General features: G+C 39.4%; 1 protein-coding gene across 1 annotated transcript; it reads left to right on the top strand.

Annotated features, from left to right (window-relative positions):
- The first annotated feature begins 14,664 nt into the window (after positions 1-14,664).
- Positions 14,665-15,635, top strand: LOC120894220. The gene is made up of 2 exons (XM_040296675.1): positions 14,665-15,351; positions 15,414-15,635. Exons 1-2 carry the CDS (start codon positions 14,920-14,922, stop codon positions 15,633-15,635), a joined length of 654 nt encoding a protein of 217 aa, XP_040152609.1. The 5' UTR covers positions 14,665-14,919.
- The last annotated feature ends 1,953 nt before the right edge of the window (positions 15,636-17,588 follow it).

Raw genomic sequence — 17,588 nt, 5'->3', positions numbered from 1 at the left:
GTAGCCTACACATATAGCCGCTGGTGGGGTGTATGTATGTTTGAGATATGTGTACTGCGATCAAAAAGGCAACTGTGGGATGAATTTTCTTAAATCCACTCCACATTTGTCAAGCTACCTTTTTCCAAAACCAAAACCATAACAGCGTGTTGTTACATTTCCAGCTCTGATATTGGTAATTCGTACCGGTGTCCTGTCCTGGCCTGTCCTGTGCGAGTTCTTTGCAGATCCTGGTTTTTTGGGACAGTGGCTCAGTGTTTCCTTCATCCCTTAACAACCTGTATGCATTTGTGTTCATCCTTTAAACAATGTTGTGTGAAGGAATCCAAGCATGCATGATTGATTATTTCATCATAGTAGTCATATAAATGTTCAATAAAAGGTTTAGTTCGCTTTCATCACTAGAAGAGAATATTCCACATTTACTGCGTTACAACAGGTTATGGGCCCAGGCGAACTATTTTAGAAGCAAGTAACATTTGAAATGGATGGCGGGAAGTTTTGTATCGAGAAGACCGAAACCTGGAAGGAAGGTGACGCTAAAGCCCGGGCTACGATCGCTCTTCTTGTGGATGACTGCCAGCATCCTTTTATCCGTGACTGCAAGACGGCCAAAGGTACGTGGGATGCACTCCAGAAACATCATCAAAAAACGACGATGTCTACTAAGGTATCGCTCCTGAAGAAACTCTGCAAGGCGGAGTACGACGAAAGCGGTGACATGGAGGCGCATTTGTTTCGAATGGATGAACTTTTCTCAAGTCTGATGAACTCTGATCTTTCTTTCTTTCTTTCTCAAGTCTGATGGGCCAGGAACTGGATTCGAGCTTGAAAGTGGCCATGGTTCTGAAAAGTATGCCAGAATCCTACGATCATCTCACAACGACGTTGGAAACTCGTTCGGACGAAGACCTGACCATGGAATTGGTGAAAAGTAAGCTGTTAGATGAAGCGCAAAAAAGGATTGAGAAATCTCATCAAAGCGAATCCATCCTACGCGTTGGTCCTGAAAAGAAGATTACGTGTCATCGATGTCGAAAACCCGGGCATATGAAACGTGATTGTCCGATGGGATCGAATAATACGTCTACATCTAGTACGATGCGTGATTATTCGAGCGGCGAGCTCCCAAGGCGGTAATTTCAGTCCGTGGAAATGAAAAACAAGATGCCAGATGAAAGAACCCAAAAGCGGAAAGAAGGAAAATGATCAAAAGGAAATTGTTCGAAATAGTTTTGCGGAGCCCCATGTGCCTTTGGAGAGGCGGCTTAGTAAACACAAAGGGCCCTCCCATATACTCACACACCCTTGGACCCACCCATCGAACTGCTGTAGCACCCGAACGACGCACCCGTTCGTTGCACTTTCTTGAGTGGCGTGAAGTACACAGATGTATCATATACGCACCATTTCCACGCAGCATATACGCGACTTCATTAGAGGTTTTTCTAGATTTAAATAAGTCGAAATTTTGCAGACAATGACGCGAATTGGAAATTTAAGGTAAAGTTTTTTCTTTCACGATATGGATTATGGGAAGTGATAAGTCAATTCAAACCGGCGGGTGAAAATGCTCTCTGGACGCAGATGAATGAGGAGGCGATGGCGACCATCGGTCTTGCGTTGGACGATAGTCAACTTCTGCATGTGATGCTTATTGAAACGGTGAAGTTTTTCCTACATTTCTTTCAAGAGTATGTCCTCTTTGACGGGAAAATGCTCATTCGTCGCACATTTTATATGACACACTGGTATCGAACGGTAGTAACTTGAAAAAGAAAGAAAAGGTAGGTTTCTACTGCAAGAAAGAAGGACACTTCAAGCGTGACTGCAAGAAAAGAGCAGCTGAGCAAAAGAAACACAACACCCATAAAGCAAGAATGGCAGTACTATATCCAGATCAAGATGGCGTTTGTTTGATGACGGACAACATGAAAGATTCGGGAGTGTGATATTTCGATTCAGATGCCACATGCCGCATGACAAACAACGCGTCTATTCTAGGCAATGTGAACGGGTCAAAAAAATCAACGATCTGGCTTGCGGACGGAAAATAGGAACAGGACGAATTGTCTCCTTGGATGGAGAAGCTATTCGAAGGAATGTTACTTTGGCCAATGTATACCATGTTTCGTACCGAAATGAAGCGACCAGGTCAGCAGTGTTACTAAACGTCGCAGATATTCGAGGTATTGCTTGATAAAGCTGGCTGCAAGATACTTAAAGGCGGAAAAGTAGTGCTCGGTGGAGATCGAGATGAAGGTCTATACCACCTGAGGATAGTATTGGCCACCTTCCTCGTTACATTTAAGATACCGCTTGTGGTTCAAGAAAATTGTGGACATCATGAAGATGTAAAAGTGCTGGAATCGATCGATGAAGATCCAAGTCAAACACAAGAAAAGCTTAGTTTCGCGAGTGACATTCAGTATTGAACAGTTTCTAAGCGTCTGCATGCTTTGAGGATGATCCAAAAGCAAGGGAACTCAGTCCTTTACGAGCTGAAGCTCAGAAACGAGCAGCGACGCCGGTACGAATGCGAACATTTGCTGCTTTATCGCGTGGTGACAGGTGCTGAAAAATGAATTTACTACAGCAACCCAAAACGTAAAAAACCTGGGAACCACCCGCGTATGCATCAACAAAAACACCGGAGCCCGACATTCACGCTGCAAAGATTTTAATCAGCATTTAGTCTTATCTATGAAGACGAAGTTCTCCTTCGAAGAACAGATAGACCAAGTAGTCGCTAGTGGCAATCGGCTACTTGGCTTGGTCATAAACATGACGCGCGAGCTTCGTGATCCTAGGTGTTTCAAGACACTGTACTGCGCACTTAAAAGACCACTGTTGGAATAAGCTAACATTGTTTGGTGGCCAGCATCTACTCGGGCACTTCCGCGGCTAGAGTCCATCCAACGGAAGGCAACGCGCTTCGCCCTTCGTGATAAGCCGCGTCTCGACTATAGGACTAGGTGTTTGCTGCTGGGGATCCCGCCTCTCGCCGAACGTGTTGAGCACGCCAGACTGGCATTTATCACGGGAATTTTAAACGGAACCATCGACTGGCCCGAGCTGCTTTCACTTCACCTGCTTTCAAGGATTCACCTCTATGTTCCTGCCAGAATACTCCGTCGCCGGCCAATGCTGGCAGTCGCTGAAACCCGAACAATATTTGGCTCTCGAAACCCCCTTCTATGTATGTGCCGTCTATTAAACTCAGCTGACGATATCTATGAGCCTGGAATGACGATTACGGAACTGACTTTACTTTTAAGTGTTCGGAATGCGTCCAACAATAACAATATATAAATGTTCTGTTCGTTATCTAATGTCTATTGTAAACAAATTTTGACTCGAGAGGACTTCATAGCCCATCGATTAATAAACTAAACTAAAAAAAAGACTATATCGATGATAGTATACATTAGTGGTATTGATGATCAATATCAATACATATTTTATTCATCTATTTTCTATAAAGAAATAACAGAACACTTATCTGAAAAAAAAACAACAAAAATCTAACCATCTAAATGCTGTCTAAAAATAAAGGAACAATACGTTCAAGATTGTCTAGACTTCCTCTCTAGGAAGGAAATGACAAATTAAATGAGCTTGTTGATTTAACGACTAAAGTAATAAGGTAATGAATAGTTGAAAATAGAAATATTCAGTTTATTACTGGATAAATGATTAAGTGAATGCTGAATACAGTGAACCCTCTCTTATTTGAGACCTCTCCAATTTGAAAACCCTCTCTTATTTGAACATTTTCCACAGTCCCTTGAATTCCAGAACATGTTTGTCTCTCTAATTTTGAAAACCTTTGACAACACCATACACAAACATGAGGGATACAGATTTCAAAGTGTATGAAGACCAGGTGGTCTCGTCCCATACAAATTGACAACTAATTTCGGAAACAAAAAAAGTTCCAAAGACAGAATGGGTGAAATGAATTTCCATAGGTCTTTCAACGGTTCCCTCTGTTCTTAGCAACACATTCGTAGTACACATAGGTGTCCTCATCGACGGCATTATTTTGATCCAAAAATGGATTTTAATTAGTTCAGATTTGGTTTAGGTTGAGATATTTTGTGTGTTTTTGAGATATTTCAATGCAAATAACGAATATTCTAAAGGCCGGGCTACATTGATCGTACTCCGAAGCGTAATTTCGATTTTCACTAGCACATCTGGCGGCGGCTGTCGGAAGCAACTTGGTAAACAATTTGAAGCCGCTTCAGAAAATATATTATTTTAACATGTTTTTTTTTTACTTAAATCGGAGGAGAAAAGTTTTGTAAAAGGTAGATGCACATGTTTTGCACGCATTGCTTCCATTTTTATGACAATAAACTATGGAAAAACTACTTAATTTTGAGTTTCGGCATGACCATTCCCTCAATGACAAAAAAAACTTCCACCAGCCACCGCCAGATGCGCTAGTGAAAATCAAAATTACACTAGCGAGTACGGACAGTGTCCCCCGGCCTTAAGATTGTTTGTGTATTCGGCAAGTCACCAGAAAGCTTGTTTGGGGAAAAATTTTCACCCATGATGTCAAAAAGTGACGTTCAAATTTTGCCACAAAAAACAGTCTTAGAGACCACCTGGTCTTCATACACTTTGGGTGTTCCCACGGGCATTGAATGATGTATGCTCAAATTGGCAATCGTGTTCGCAGTTTCCTATAGTAACAGTTAAGGCTGCATACTAAATATTATGTCTCTTTCTTGTTTGTATGGACCTTTCATTCACTTTCATCCTCTGTAATTTAAAAACTCCTCTTATTCGACAGTCCCATTGTCTCTCAAATAAGAGAGAGGTGACTGTATGTCACTATCATACATATTTCAAATAAATCTTTACAGCCACTTCTCATCCTTTGCTCGATTACAACAACTACAGTAGAGAATGAGAGCGATAGTTGGATAGCAACCGTGTAATTGGCGAAATATAAATGTAGATCATAATAGTCTATAACCGCATAATTATTACATTATTATTAGTTGTAATAAAACTTTCAGTTAGAACAGGCGTCTTTACTGTACGATGAATTTGTATTCAGGACAAGAGTATTTATCTCTTAGGTTCAGGGAAATCGATCGCTACCAACAAATAAAAATTGTCGAGAGCATAGTAAAAGTTTTAATTAACCGCTTAACGGGTCCTTAAATCGTTGAAAACTTCGGTTACAGGTAAATGTCACCCAGCGACAAAAGTTCCTATCGATAGAATAAAGGACCGATTGCATTTCACAACATTGTAGAGAATAAGGTTTGTTCTCCTGAACGTAACGTTGTGAAGACAACATACTTTGCTTTCAAAAGTGAAACACATTGTTTGCCACATCAAGCTGTAATCGCCAAGCAACACAATAGCATTCCCGGAACACAAAACCAGGTCAAAAATCAGCTACCATCATATCTCGAAAGCAATCTGGCCTGCTAACATATCGTCACCTGTGATTTATTGTGCTCACTCAATCTTTTACTCCTTCTCGTAAACTGTAGCGCATCCGTTCAGTTCGTCGTGTGCACTCGATTCAAATGCTAATTAACAATTAGCCGTCGACCAAATCGTTCGGTCGTAAGAACGCTGTCCGCCCAATACCGGCAATGTAGAAGCCACGTGCACTAGTGACGTTGGGTTTTACAAATCCAGCCATCCATTTTCCACTCACTAAAGCATAAATTGTTAATTAATACGCACACGAATAACGACCGGTTCATGCAACTCTCGCAACCAGCAGCATTGATTTCACCTTCCAACAGCTGAATGGTGTGCAGTACTGGTATCACGAGCCAAGCGTGTATGAGTAAGTGTGTTCAATGCACAGCAAAATAGCGACCCCAACACAGTTGCTGCAGTAGCATGAGGTCATCATTACTATATTGCAAAGGTTGCGTCTCGCATGGTGCTACATCGTATGGTGGAAAAGGATCGGTACGAAATGCTAGGAACATGGAACTAACGAGTAACGAATCAGGCACAGTTCAATAATTTTCTTAACTACCAATTTGTAAAACTTTCTCTGTCTGAGTACGAACACAATTATACCCCTATAAATTATGTTCATAAAAGCTCTAAACATCGACTGGTTCTGGTAACAATTCCGCCAATGTAAACGAGTTGTTTCAAACGATATTTCTTTTTCAATATTAATTAATGATTTATGAAATGAACTTTATGAAATGAACTATGAAAAGAAATTCACTATGACCGTTCGGCGTTCCTCATTCATTATTTAAGTTAGGATATCATCAATAAACGATGCGCAATCTCAGATTGCGCATAAATATATCAAATCGAGCCGTTTGACAGATGAATATATCTGTACAAAAAAAATTATACATATATCTTTTGGACTTTGGGCTAATATGTCCAGTGTTCATGATTAATGCATGCAGTTTTGCTAATGAAATTTAGAGTCAGATACTATATGGGCGAAATTATTTTCTGTATTGAAAAAACACTATGCTGCTTCTGATGATGATGAGTCCCACCTCTTTCACCGACAATGGATTGAGAGGAACGAATGTATCACTAGGATATTCAAATTAATAAGACATTCTACATTAATAAATTATTTAAAACATAGCGAACAACTAGTACGTATTAAATCAGGAAGTTACAGTATCATGTCTAATAGTTCGAAAAGAGCCGTAGCCTACAACATAGTTGGCCACTCAAGGCTTCTGCAGCTTACGCCGTTTTTTTTATAACGGCTGCTGTGGTAGTTTATTTGAAAAAATGCAACTACCGCTACCGCAGTAACAAACTCTAATTAGTAACTGAATAAGTGTTCGTTATAGCCCTAATTGGTACACTATTTTCGCTCTAAAACAAACAAAAATCTATCCGTAGTTTTAAAATATTCATATTGGAAATAATTTGCGTTCTAAAAAACTTTGTGATTCATTTGTTTCGTGCTGCCCACTTCCGTTAGTTAAATATCATCCTTCTAAAATGTGTTGGAATTAGTTGGACAAGATGTTTGGCTTCTCTTACCATTTTGCTAATTTCAACAAACCTCCCTGATTTGTATGGGTCTCGTGCTGAGACGAAAGATATACCGAAGCAAGCTACCAAGTGATATGAAGGATTATCATGAGATATGAAGTGTGTCCAAACACGGTGTTATAAAGTAGGATAAAAAAGTGAAATTTGAGAAGTATTAGCCCCATCAATTTTGCGACTAATTGTCCGGGCTACTAACTCAACCATTGATATAAAACGGAGAATTGAAACTATTAAGTTTACTTACAGGCTTAGCAAACTTGTCACTCGATGTCGAGATATCTAGATTGCAAGAATAGAAAAAGTAAATCAGGTCTACTTTGGAACTAAACTATCCCCCGCTCCTAATTGTTATGTAGGGGGGTTTCTATAACAATATGTCAAGTAGGCAAGTATTTATCCATTAAAACAACTACGTGTTCTTTCGTTTGCACAATCGATTTAAACCTGTCGTTCTCGACATCAAAACCTTTGAAACATTTTAATTCAAAAACGCCAAAACTTTGTCGAAAATGGTTCGAATTCAGTTTTTTAATAAGCCAAATTAGGTAATGATATGCATTTAAACTTTATTAAAGGAAATCATTTAAATGGCAGCAAAACCAAACTGAATGGTCCATCATGAAAACAACCGATAATGCAATGAGATTAGATTAGAATAAATCATACCGTTTGATGATCTAAAAATGTATAATACTGATTTTTTGCCAATACTCTAGTGTTGTAAGCGCATTTTAAAGTCATCTTCAACAGTTGGGCTGCCGACATCGAAGTAGGCAACAAACAGACAGACCGTCTCGATTGACTTTCCCAACCAGACTTCTAAAACAACGAGCATATTTTAAAGAGCAATCGAGTTCAATTTTTCGACTCAACGAGTAAAAGAATAGAAAAGCCCCTAATTTAATGATGTTTATATACTTAGTAAAAAAATCGATTTAAAATTTCAAAAATTTCGATAAACACTGGATGAAAATAAAAAAATACTTTCGTGTTCTACACATTTTGGGCTTCAAAAAACATGTAAAAAATATTGCGTAATATTCTACAATAGTAAAATCGGTTTCTAAACCTTCTTACGAATAATTACTATGGTGCTTAGTAATGCTCTAGTGTACCAATTAAGGCTATATTTGAAACATTTAAAGTTTCTATCTTGCACTTGATACAAAATCAACGACCTAGTGGTTGGTATCGCTTTATTGCTGAATAACAATAAAAAGTACTTAATAATATAACAAGAATAACAAGCGCAATGGTCATGTTTGGAGATTTTTACAAGTGACACGAGATTATAGATTATATGCTTCCAACTATGTGAAAATCCGTCTTTTTCCCGGTCATACATTCAATTTTAAATCGACTAGACTTTATGATGCAACTTTATGTATGCAAATGAACGTTTGAACCATTCAGTCCATCTTCAACAGGTGTCTTATGACACAATCAATTATCAATAGCTTTTTCCTGATATGCAAAATCATGTACACAGGGATATGTCCAGCACAGGTTTTATTCAAGGTCTTTACTTTGTTGCATACCTTGCTGTGTATGGCAGGATCAATCCACGTCCAACGTTTTATGAATCGATGTCTATACATTTGGTCTCTGACTACAGCATGTAAATATGCTATATCAATTAGACGTCGACGTAATGATACCTAAAGAAACTATGAATCTAACAATAGCCAAAACCAAAAAAAAATCACGTTAAGTTACGATTTTCATAAATACATTTTCTAACACTACCACTGTTGGGTTCACCGGTCAAAGCAGATTGCAATCAAAACATAACTTACAAGTGCTGTTATGTGAATCTGTGTGATACATATTTTCCCACCGTCCCAGTTAAGTTCACTTCTGTGATTTACGTACATGCAAGATAAATCGCATACCAGCCATGTTTTGTCATGAGCAGCACACACGGTACAGGTCATCAAACGATTTCTCCTACTTTATCGCGCTAGAGCGAACGTAACGAAGCAGATCCTGTTACGACAACATACTTGTGTTTATATGAAAATTATTAATCCATTCCATTGAAGCCAACACAACGAACGACTTCCACAGATTCCGCTGCAACGATGGCTCTGCACCATACACAATTTGCCGTCATGGATACGGAAAGATGCAACAAACTCGAAGTATTTTGCACCATGCAGGTTACCAATTTTGAGCAATCATCGAATACAACACAACCATGGTGCTCTCCCGATGCTCTCTCGATCCCTTATTTTGCACTCCACAAACGGTTGCGGCGCTTGTTGCTAAAGCTGTTCCGATATCGAAAAGGGAGATGATGCTCGTACCTTGCTTGATGGTTATGGTTAGCAAAAGACATTCAAAGGTGTAACGAATAGTTTCTTTGAACATTTTTCAGTATTTGCCTGTTTAATTTCATCCATACTGCTAACATTTTATATAAATCACAACAATGTAGTTAGGATTGGTATGTTGGCTTCATAAAGTAATATCAACGGGCAAATTTACGCTGGCGCTGGCTGAGTGAATTATTTTTCCAACTATTATTCAAGTAACCTTAAGATTCACCTCCACACATTCAAACCGTTCAGCGTGCCATATCAGTCTTCAGACGGTATCTATCGCCATGCCAAACTCAATTACTGATCAACTTCATAGCAGCGCAAAGCATGGAGGAATCGGAATTGGGTCGATCCGGTACTAAAAGGTGCATTGCTTTATTACTGCACTTTATGCACTGGACGTAAACGACTCGACATAGACGTTTTTACGTTCACCGATCCAGCCCTACCCGTGACCCGTGTCCACATATTTAGCACCGATGCACGAAACACAGACGCACGGCAATATTTCACAAACATAAAAGAATATCATTAACATCGTTTTATCCTGCCATCTAGCTGCGGCGGCCTATCACAAAAATAGCTCCCGTTTAAAAAGTTCACACCCTTCCCTGATAGACTTACTTTGTATACATACACGTGTTAGTTCTACGGCAACAGTTTTATACGAGACCCAACGGTATCTTATTTTAGGTTTTAATTTATGGTGGAAGAGCAACAAATAAGCCATTAAGCAGATAGTTTTGGAAAACAAACCGATTATATAATAAGCTCGACTGAAGTTGTATAGCAAGTTTCTTGTTTCATATTTTTGCGTTCCACTGCGTAGTAATTCTGCCGAAGAGCTTCTCACTATATATAAAATCGAAAATCGTCACAAAAAATCGAGACAAGGTAAAGGTATAGCTGTCCGTGACGAATTGCACAAAAAAAAACAAAAAGCAGGGATGGTTAATGGTGCGAGACTTGATAGCAACATACTACGCGTTATGTTAAGTAATCGTGTGCACTACAAACAGCCGAATCAGCATCGTCTGCAGAATGATCCACAGTGGTGCTGTTCTTAGTGTAGTGTACCTAAAAGGACAGAAAACGCTAGCTATACGATGGAATCTAGCAAAAGTGACCAAGTGATGCTATTACCACCGACGAACCGACGTGACATTTCGAACAAAATGAGCTTCAAAAGTTGTCCCCATATTTCGAATGAAAATACGTTTAACACCATAAGCGCCATCCCTATAAGGAAACGCTTACTACACTGACACAGACGAGAAACTGGGGAGAAAAACAAAAAGGAGGATCAGCAAATTCTTACTCGAAATGTTTGATTCATTTCTCACACCTTTTGTTTTGATGTAGTCTCTTCTTTCTTAACAATATTCAAAACTAATCGATGTTTTTTTTTTTTGATAAATTCTTTTAAACACGACGTACTCCGCTATTTACGGATTTCTTCGATTGAAACTTCATTGAAAAAGTTCTTTTGGTCCTTTGTGTTAAAACCGGCTCCGGAGCCGTCGGACCGGAGCCGGCTCCGGAGCCGTTGGAGCGGAGCCGGCTCCGGAGCCGTTGGTGCGGAGCCGTTTGCCCATCACTAGTTTCAATGTTTACCGGTTGATCAGTCTGAACTCACTGGTTGAACTCCGATGCGCTGGCACCTATTGAAAATGCAAACATTGTTTTCGCTTATATGTTCGGCAGGACGTTTCTATTTACGGTATGCTGTGGTACTATTTATTTTCGGCAACGCGAATACGGGTCAGTAAATGTTTTAATAAGCAGTTTCTTACTTTCCGTAACATGGTGTTGAAAAGCACTTAATTATTATGAATGTTACATATGTTGCATATATGAAAAGTTTCAGCCTAATGGGTATAGCGTAACGCACCGACTGGCTCACAAATTATTATTTTTAACTTAAGTTGTGGTGATTTGCAATATGAAACATGTCGCAGTATTGTATTATTGTAACACTGTTTTAAAGGAATATGTATTCGGTAAAATTCAAGGTGTGTTATCTCCCTATACAAAACGAAGTAAGAGGTGACGCTCACGTTACGCTCACGTTACGCTCATAGGTGACGCTTGCTCACTATAGGATCTTCCTGTACGAAAAAGTTACTCACTATAGAACGGTTTTGCTATGGGTGCTTGGATGATTTTTATTTCTTTGCGGTGTTTCCATTCTCCGAGGCAACAAGCAATGGTAGAGTGATTGAATCATTGATATATTCAGATCAAAAGACATCATTGTTTTCTTCTACACACGTGTTGAAAGTGTGCCAATAATTATCAAATTATTCCCAGTGATTCTAAATAATTCTGTGTTTGAGATTCTACCTCGCTCCATCCGTTTTATCATGCGTAGTAGTGTTTTTTGTGTAGTTCAAAACATTTAAATAAAAAGACTTGCTTCGAACTCTCATGTACTTGCTTCCTGTACCATCATCCAAATGCAGTCAAATGCTTGCTTCAAAGGATTGCCAAATTGTACGCTATGAACGTTGAACAATCACAATTTTTCATTGTACATTAACCCAAAAAATGCGTGGTACCATGCAAAATAGTAAAACCATCGGAGCTGCATAACTAGGACTAAGTGAACAACTTTAAAACATGCATATAACGGGTTTATATTTCCCACGGAATAATATACAATTATAATATACACGGAATAAGGACATTCCTGGCCCATGTTTTTTTTTTTTATATGAGCACATGATGAAGCAACAAAGTTAAATGAAGTTAGTTTAATTGATTTTATTTGCATTTAGCACTCCTGGATATCCATGGCTGCTTGGTACACAAATAGTCATGCAGAAGATAGGGCACGGGTCAATAATAAGCCGTGACAGTGAGCCCTGTGGATGGAAGACCCATATGTCATATGAACATGTCATGACATTTAATAGAAGCTATTCCATAAGTTCAGCATGACTAAATTAAATTTTCGTATGTCCTATATGGTTGTAAAAATGGTCAATGATAGCGGAATAGTCAAACATCTTCTTCTTTACCACAACAACCGTTGTCGGCCAAGGCCTGCCTGCGCCACATCGGGGCTTGGTTTTTAGTGACTTTTTGATAACTTATAGCAGGATAATAGTCAGTCATATTGGAACTTGAACCCACGATGGGCATGTTGTTAAGTCGTACGAGTTGACGACTGTACCACAAGTCCAGCCGATAGTCAAACATATTGAAAAAGAAAGTGGGCCACGATTGCTAATGTTATGGAAACATTAACATTTGTAAATAAAACATTTAAATAAGTAAATAAGACAAAACTATGGAAGGGCTATAAACCGGGATAAGAATTGGATGGAAACCTGTACCAAGATAGCAACACGGTCATAAAAAGTATCAGTAAAAAGATATCAAAAGAGAGCAGGAATGCTTATCTACATGTTTGCATGAAAACATTTAAATATGCCCTGCAGTCAGTATACACGTCTTAAGTTCTGTTCCGAAACCTGCAACCGGGCCAAATTAACTAGTTGTTACAAGCTTTGGCAGAAACAAACAGCATTGAACTGTCAAAAATCATCTTTCACCTTGTACTTTATTTCGAAAGCATTTAGGTTTTTTTATAATTTTTATGTTGATTTAACATTTTTTAGTATTGTGATTTTGTTAAAGTTCCAAACAAGTTTAAAACATTGTGCAACCACAATCTTTAACAACATGATTGTATGGTTTGGTTTATTGTTCTAGTTACAGGCTTCCCCAGCGTTACACGAATTCGAGTTTCGCGAATATTTATTTTTAACTGTTCATATATCAGATTAGCACAATTTTCTCCAATAATTGTCAAACTAAAAATAAGTTGCAATTTGCCAAAAGTTTTAAATCGCTTCAAAGACAGCTATTACCGAATGTTATGCACAAATTGCATTAAATAAGTAAAAAAATGAATAAAATAACTAGATTAAATAACAAATCATGTTTTATCACCTATGTTTATTTATTGTTTACTATTTTTAATTACAACATAATGGAGCTCTGATTGATATTAGACCTTTTGTGCCTTTTACACAATCTTCTATTTGGCGTAACGTCCTACGTGGTCATGCCGGCTTATATATAGGCTATCGATACTTAATTCATTACCACGCAGCCGGATAGTCAAATCCTTGCTACGGGGGAACGGTTCGTTTAGGGCTTGAACCCATGGCGGGCATGTTATTGAGTCGTTCGAGTTGACGACTGTACAACGGCACCGCCTTTTATACAATATACTGAATAATTTTAACAGTTTACACGTTATGATAGGGTCATGTTTCAGCCATCGCATGAGAGTGGAGTTCTTCTGCAGGGAAAAGTTTTTTGAAAAAACCCTGGTCACATTAAAGACTTATAGTCTAAGAAAAAATAATAACGAAAGAGAATCTAGCCTCAATCTTATTTACACTAATCTTTCCTCTATTGCATAAATTTATAATCTAGTCTATTTGCATTAATATAGCCTATTTACTATCTTCTTCTTCTTCTTTGGCTCAACAACCGATATCGGTCAAGGCCTGCCTGTACCCACTTGTGGGCTTGACTTTTAGTAACTAATTGATTCCCCCCCATAGCAGGATAGTCAGTCCTACGTATGGCGGCGCGGTCTATTTGGGGATTGAACCCATGACGGGCATGTTGTTAAGTCGTACGAGTTGACGACTGTATTACGAGACCGGCTCAGCCTATTTACTATCACCTATGTATAATATTACGTCGGTCCGTCGCATCCCATTTTATCTGTTCGTACAGAACCTGCACAATTACAGATTTACAATCTCAAATTTATGTTTTATTACCATTAAATTATAAAACGCATCACAATAACCCCAACATTAATCGAAATAGCTCAGCAATTCCGTTAAAATCGCACCAAACGTTAAAATTTGATATGGAATATGACAGAAAAATTTCGAATGGATTTAAATACATCGCAACGATTTTTTCGTCCGACGCTATGCGTCAAATTCTATACAAAATTTGGACCGCACATCCGATAAAATTGCTCGAGAAAAAAACCCGGCCTAAGAGAACTAGCATGGATGATTCATTCTAGGCTTGGACCTATGGCAGGCATGATGTTGAGTCGTTCGAGTTGACAACTGTATCACGGAATCGCCTCCGAGGTTTGAAGCAATGATTCTAATAAACAAAACTATGTATTCCACGCAAAAAAAAACTACGATTTTTTACGTTTATCCCTTTGCGAAACGGAAGGCAAGATCAAAACGTGTCGGGACCGATGTTTTTTTTCTTGTTTTGTTAATATTTTGCGTTTCTGTGCATGGTACAGCTTTACATGTTACATGTTACAGCTCTACAACTCTCAGAATGACAATATTTTATTTCGATCTTAACTGCTGACTACCTTTTCGCGAACAAAACGCGTTTCTCCTCGGAAATGAGGAAAGGTGCGTTTTGCCACAGTGGTGCATAATCCCCCAGCAACCCCTAGCTGGTATAGAATACATCTTCCCGCTCGATACTTCAGTAGGTCGTACATTTGTATGACCGCTTAGGGCCTAGACATCAAACGTACGACTAACATCGATGAGGAACGTTTATGCGTTTATTTTTTCCAGTGTCCTCTTCGATTGACTGTATGGCTGCCCTTTTACAAACCATGGAGGATCGGATTGGGTCGTTGGAGCGGGAGGTAAAAATGGGTAACCTTAAGCTATCCAGAATGGAGGAAAAATTGGACGAGCAGACACGGCTATTGTCGATGTTGATCGAGCAAACAGTAGCTGCTCGACAACCCGATGCGGAACGGCATTCGGCGAATGAAGATGAGGTACAGGAGCAGGTGCCGCAGCCGAACAGCGAAGAGCACAACGCGAAAAATGAAACGGAAGAGGATCAGGATGACGAGCAGGAACGTCATGAGGAGCATGAGGCAGCGCCAGAAATCCCGGTTCTGCCAATAAGAACCGTGAATGACTTTTTTGTATTGAACTCTAGCTGTGCCAGAAACGAAGAGTTTGTACAGCAAATGGTAAGAGTAAACGTGGGAGGATGACCATCAACCAGAGGAGTTAACCGATTTGTACCTTTCAGGCGGAAGAATTACAACAGGAGGTGGTCGCATCGCAAACGAGAGCCCGGAACGTCAGCCAACAAGCGTTAGATGTATTTTTGCTGACTTACAGGAGTACACCTAATAAGCTGTTAGAAAACCAGAAAACTCCAGCGGATGTTATGTTCAACAGAAGGATACGCACAACTTTAGAGCTGCTACGATCACCACCGCGACCCTTCGCCAAGCACGTATACTTCTGAGCATAAACCCAAAAGTTCAACGCTGGTGATCCTGTATATGCGAAGCTTTATGAAGTCAACAAATGGAGCTGGGTTCCTGGTGTGATTGATGAGCAGATCGGAAGTGTGATATTTAAGGTTTTAACCACATCTGGCAGAACGGTCCGTTCACACATAAATCAGCTGCGTCATCGGTACAACACAAATAATCAACTAGATGAAATGGAGTCTACAATGTTCTTCAATGGATTGTTAGATGCTTGGGGTATTAGTCAATGTTGTTCCTCATCACCAGTACCTGATACCTGTTCCAACCCTAAGCCGTCCTTGTATTCGTCTGCGTCATCAGATGCACCATCCTTGAGTGTACCGTCATCATCGTCATCAACTGCAGCATCGCAGTCATCATCATCAACAACAACATCAACACAGCCATCATCATCGTCATCAATGTTATCGTCTTCAGTTTTACCGTCTTCTGTGAATGTTTGTCCGGAGCCAATTGAATCTTCTGAGGTTGCGACGAATGACGTAATATCATCTCTACCCGTGCAGCCTCCACGTCGCTCTTTGCATGTCAGAAGAACGCCACCGTGGATGGAAGCGTACCGGCAGTATTAAGAAGGGGGGATGTTGGCAACCACCCTGTGCCTGTACCGCTGTACCAAGACAGCTCGCAATGACAGTTGTACTGTACTTGTAGAGGTGTGTGTGCGGTGCAGGACACGATCGACAGATCGTTCTACGAAGAGAGATCGTTGACCGTCCGGACAGAACAGACCACCTTTTTAACGTGTAATATTATTTGTTATAAATTATATTTTAATATGTTAATAAATAAGTAATAGTACCAAAGAACACAAAACTGGCAAACGGCGGGGAGACGATGTATTGTTGCCAACGATGTAAACCTTCCGTGCCAAATTTGTCGCAAGCAATTCCCGGTCCAGGTTTGCTTCGCAATGACTATAAACAAGACGCAAGACCAATCCCTACACCATCTTGGTTCGTACCTCAGATCCCTGTTCGCACACGGACAGCTTTACGTTGCACTGTCGCGAGTGACATCAAGGAATAACGTGGCGGTGCTGATAGTGAATCCCGATTATGATCTTGAGGTTGTCACAGCGAGAAACATTGTTTACCACGAGGTGATTAAAAATATTGATAGAGGTAAATTATTAATTAATCAATCATAGTGCCCGTGATGTCTAAGGAAAACCTGTTTTTAAGTCTAACAGGAACAATAGTAATACTGGCATACTGGTAGCATATAATGTGGCACCATCTTTCTTGCTTATTCAAATTCAAATGAAAAATGAGAAATCATGTTCAATAAATAAACACAATTAATAATCTATTCAGTCGGAAATGAACTGTCATCATAGTTTGCGTGTTCAGGAATTGTTGTTTATGAAAATTTTTACAGATAAGAGATTTGATTACTCTGAAATCGCTGTGTAACCTACTAACCGGGGAAAATAAACTAGTTAATTTAAACACAAACACCATGGTTTGATACACCACCCGATGTTTCACTAACATCCATTGAAGGATGTTTAGCATGAGTGCGGAGGATTATATCGTCCACAGTTGAGGACAGCTCTCAATACTGTTTTGCAACCGTTGCACTATGAGGCGACCTCGAACAAATCGCGATCATAAGTCATTTTTGTACTATTTACAATGTGTATCATATCAATTCTTGTCTAAAATAGTCAACTTTCTTGTAAAACATTATTTTAGACGTTGAAAATCCAGATGGCGCCATTGTACACCGTTTTTACAGGAGTTTTCACATGTTATAAATATTTTGCAATACACAATATTATTGGAACTAAAGTCTCTATAAGGCCGAACAACGAGATTTTCTAGAGTATGAAGACTAACACCTTGAGTATGACGCTTAAAGGCCGGGCTACATTGATCGTACTCGCAAGTGTAATTTTTATATTCACTAGCGCATCTGGCGGC

This window comes from Anopheles arabiensis, chromosome 2, assembly GCF_016920715.1.
Source record: "Anopheles arabiensis isolate DONGOLA chromosome 2, AaraD3, whole genome shotgun sequence".
Classification (NCBI taxonomy): Eukaryota; Metazoa; Arthropoda; class Insecta; order Diptera; family Culicidae; genus Anopheles; species Anopheles arabiensis.
The sequence above is the reverse complement of the archived record's forward strand: the minus strand, read 5'-3'. Positions and strand labels throughout refer to the sequence as shown.

Bases quoted from the DNA above. Each gene is read 5' to 3' on its own strand.
- LOC120894220 (XM_040296675.1), top strand. From the start codon at position 14,920: ATGCGTTTATTTTTTCCAGTGTCCTCTTCGATTGACTGTATGGCTGCC. The intron at 15,352-15,413 runs GTAAGAGTAAAC...TGTACCTTTCAG, and splicing joins AAGAGTTTGTACAGCAAATG to GCGGAAGAATTACAACAGGA.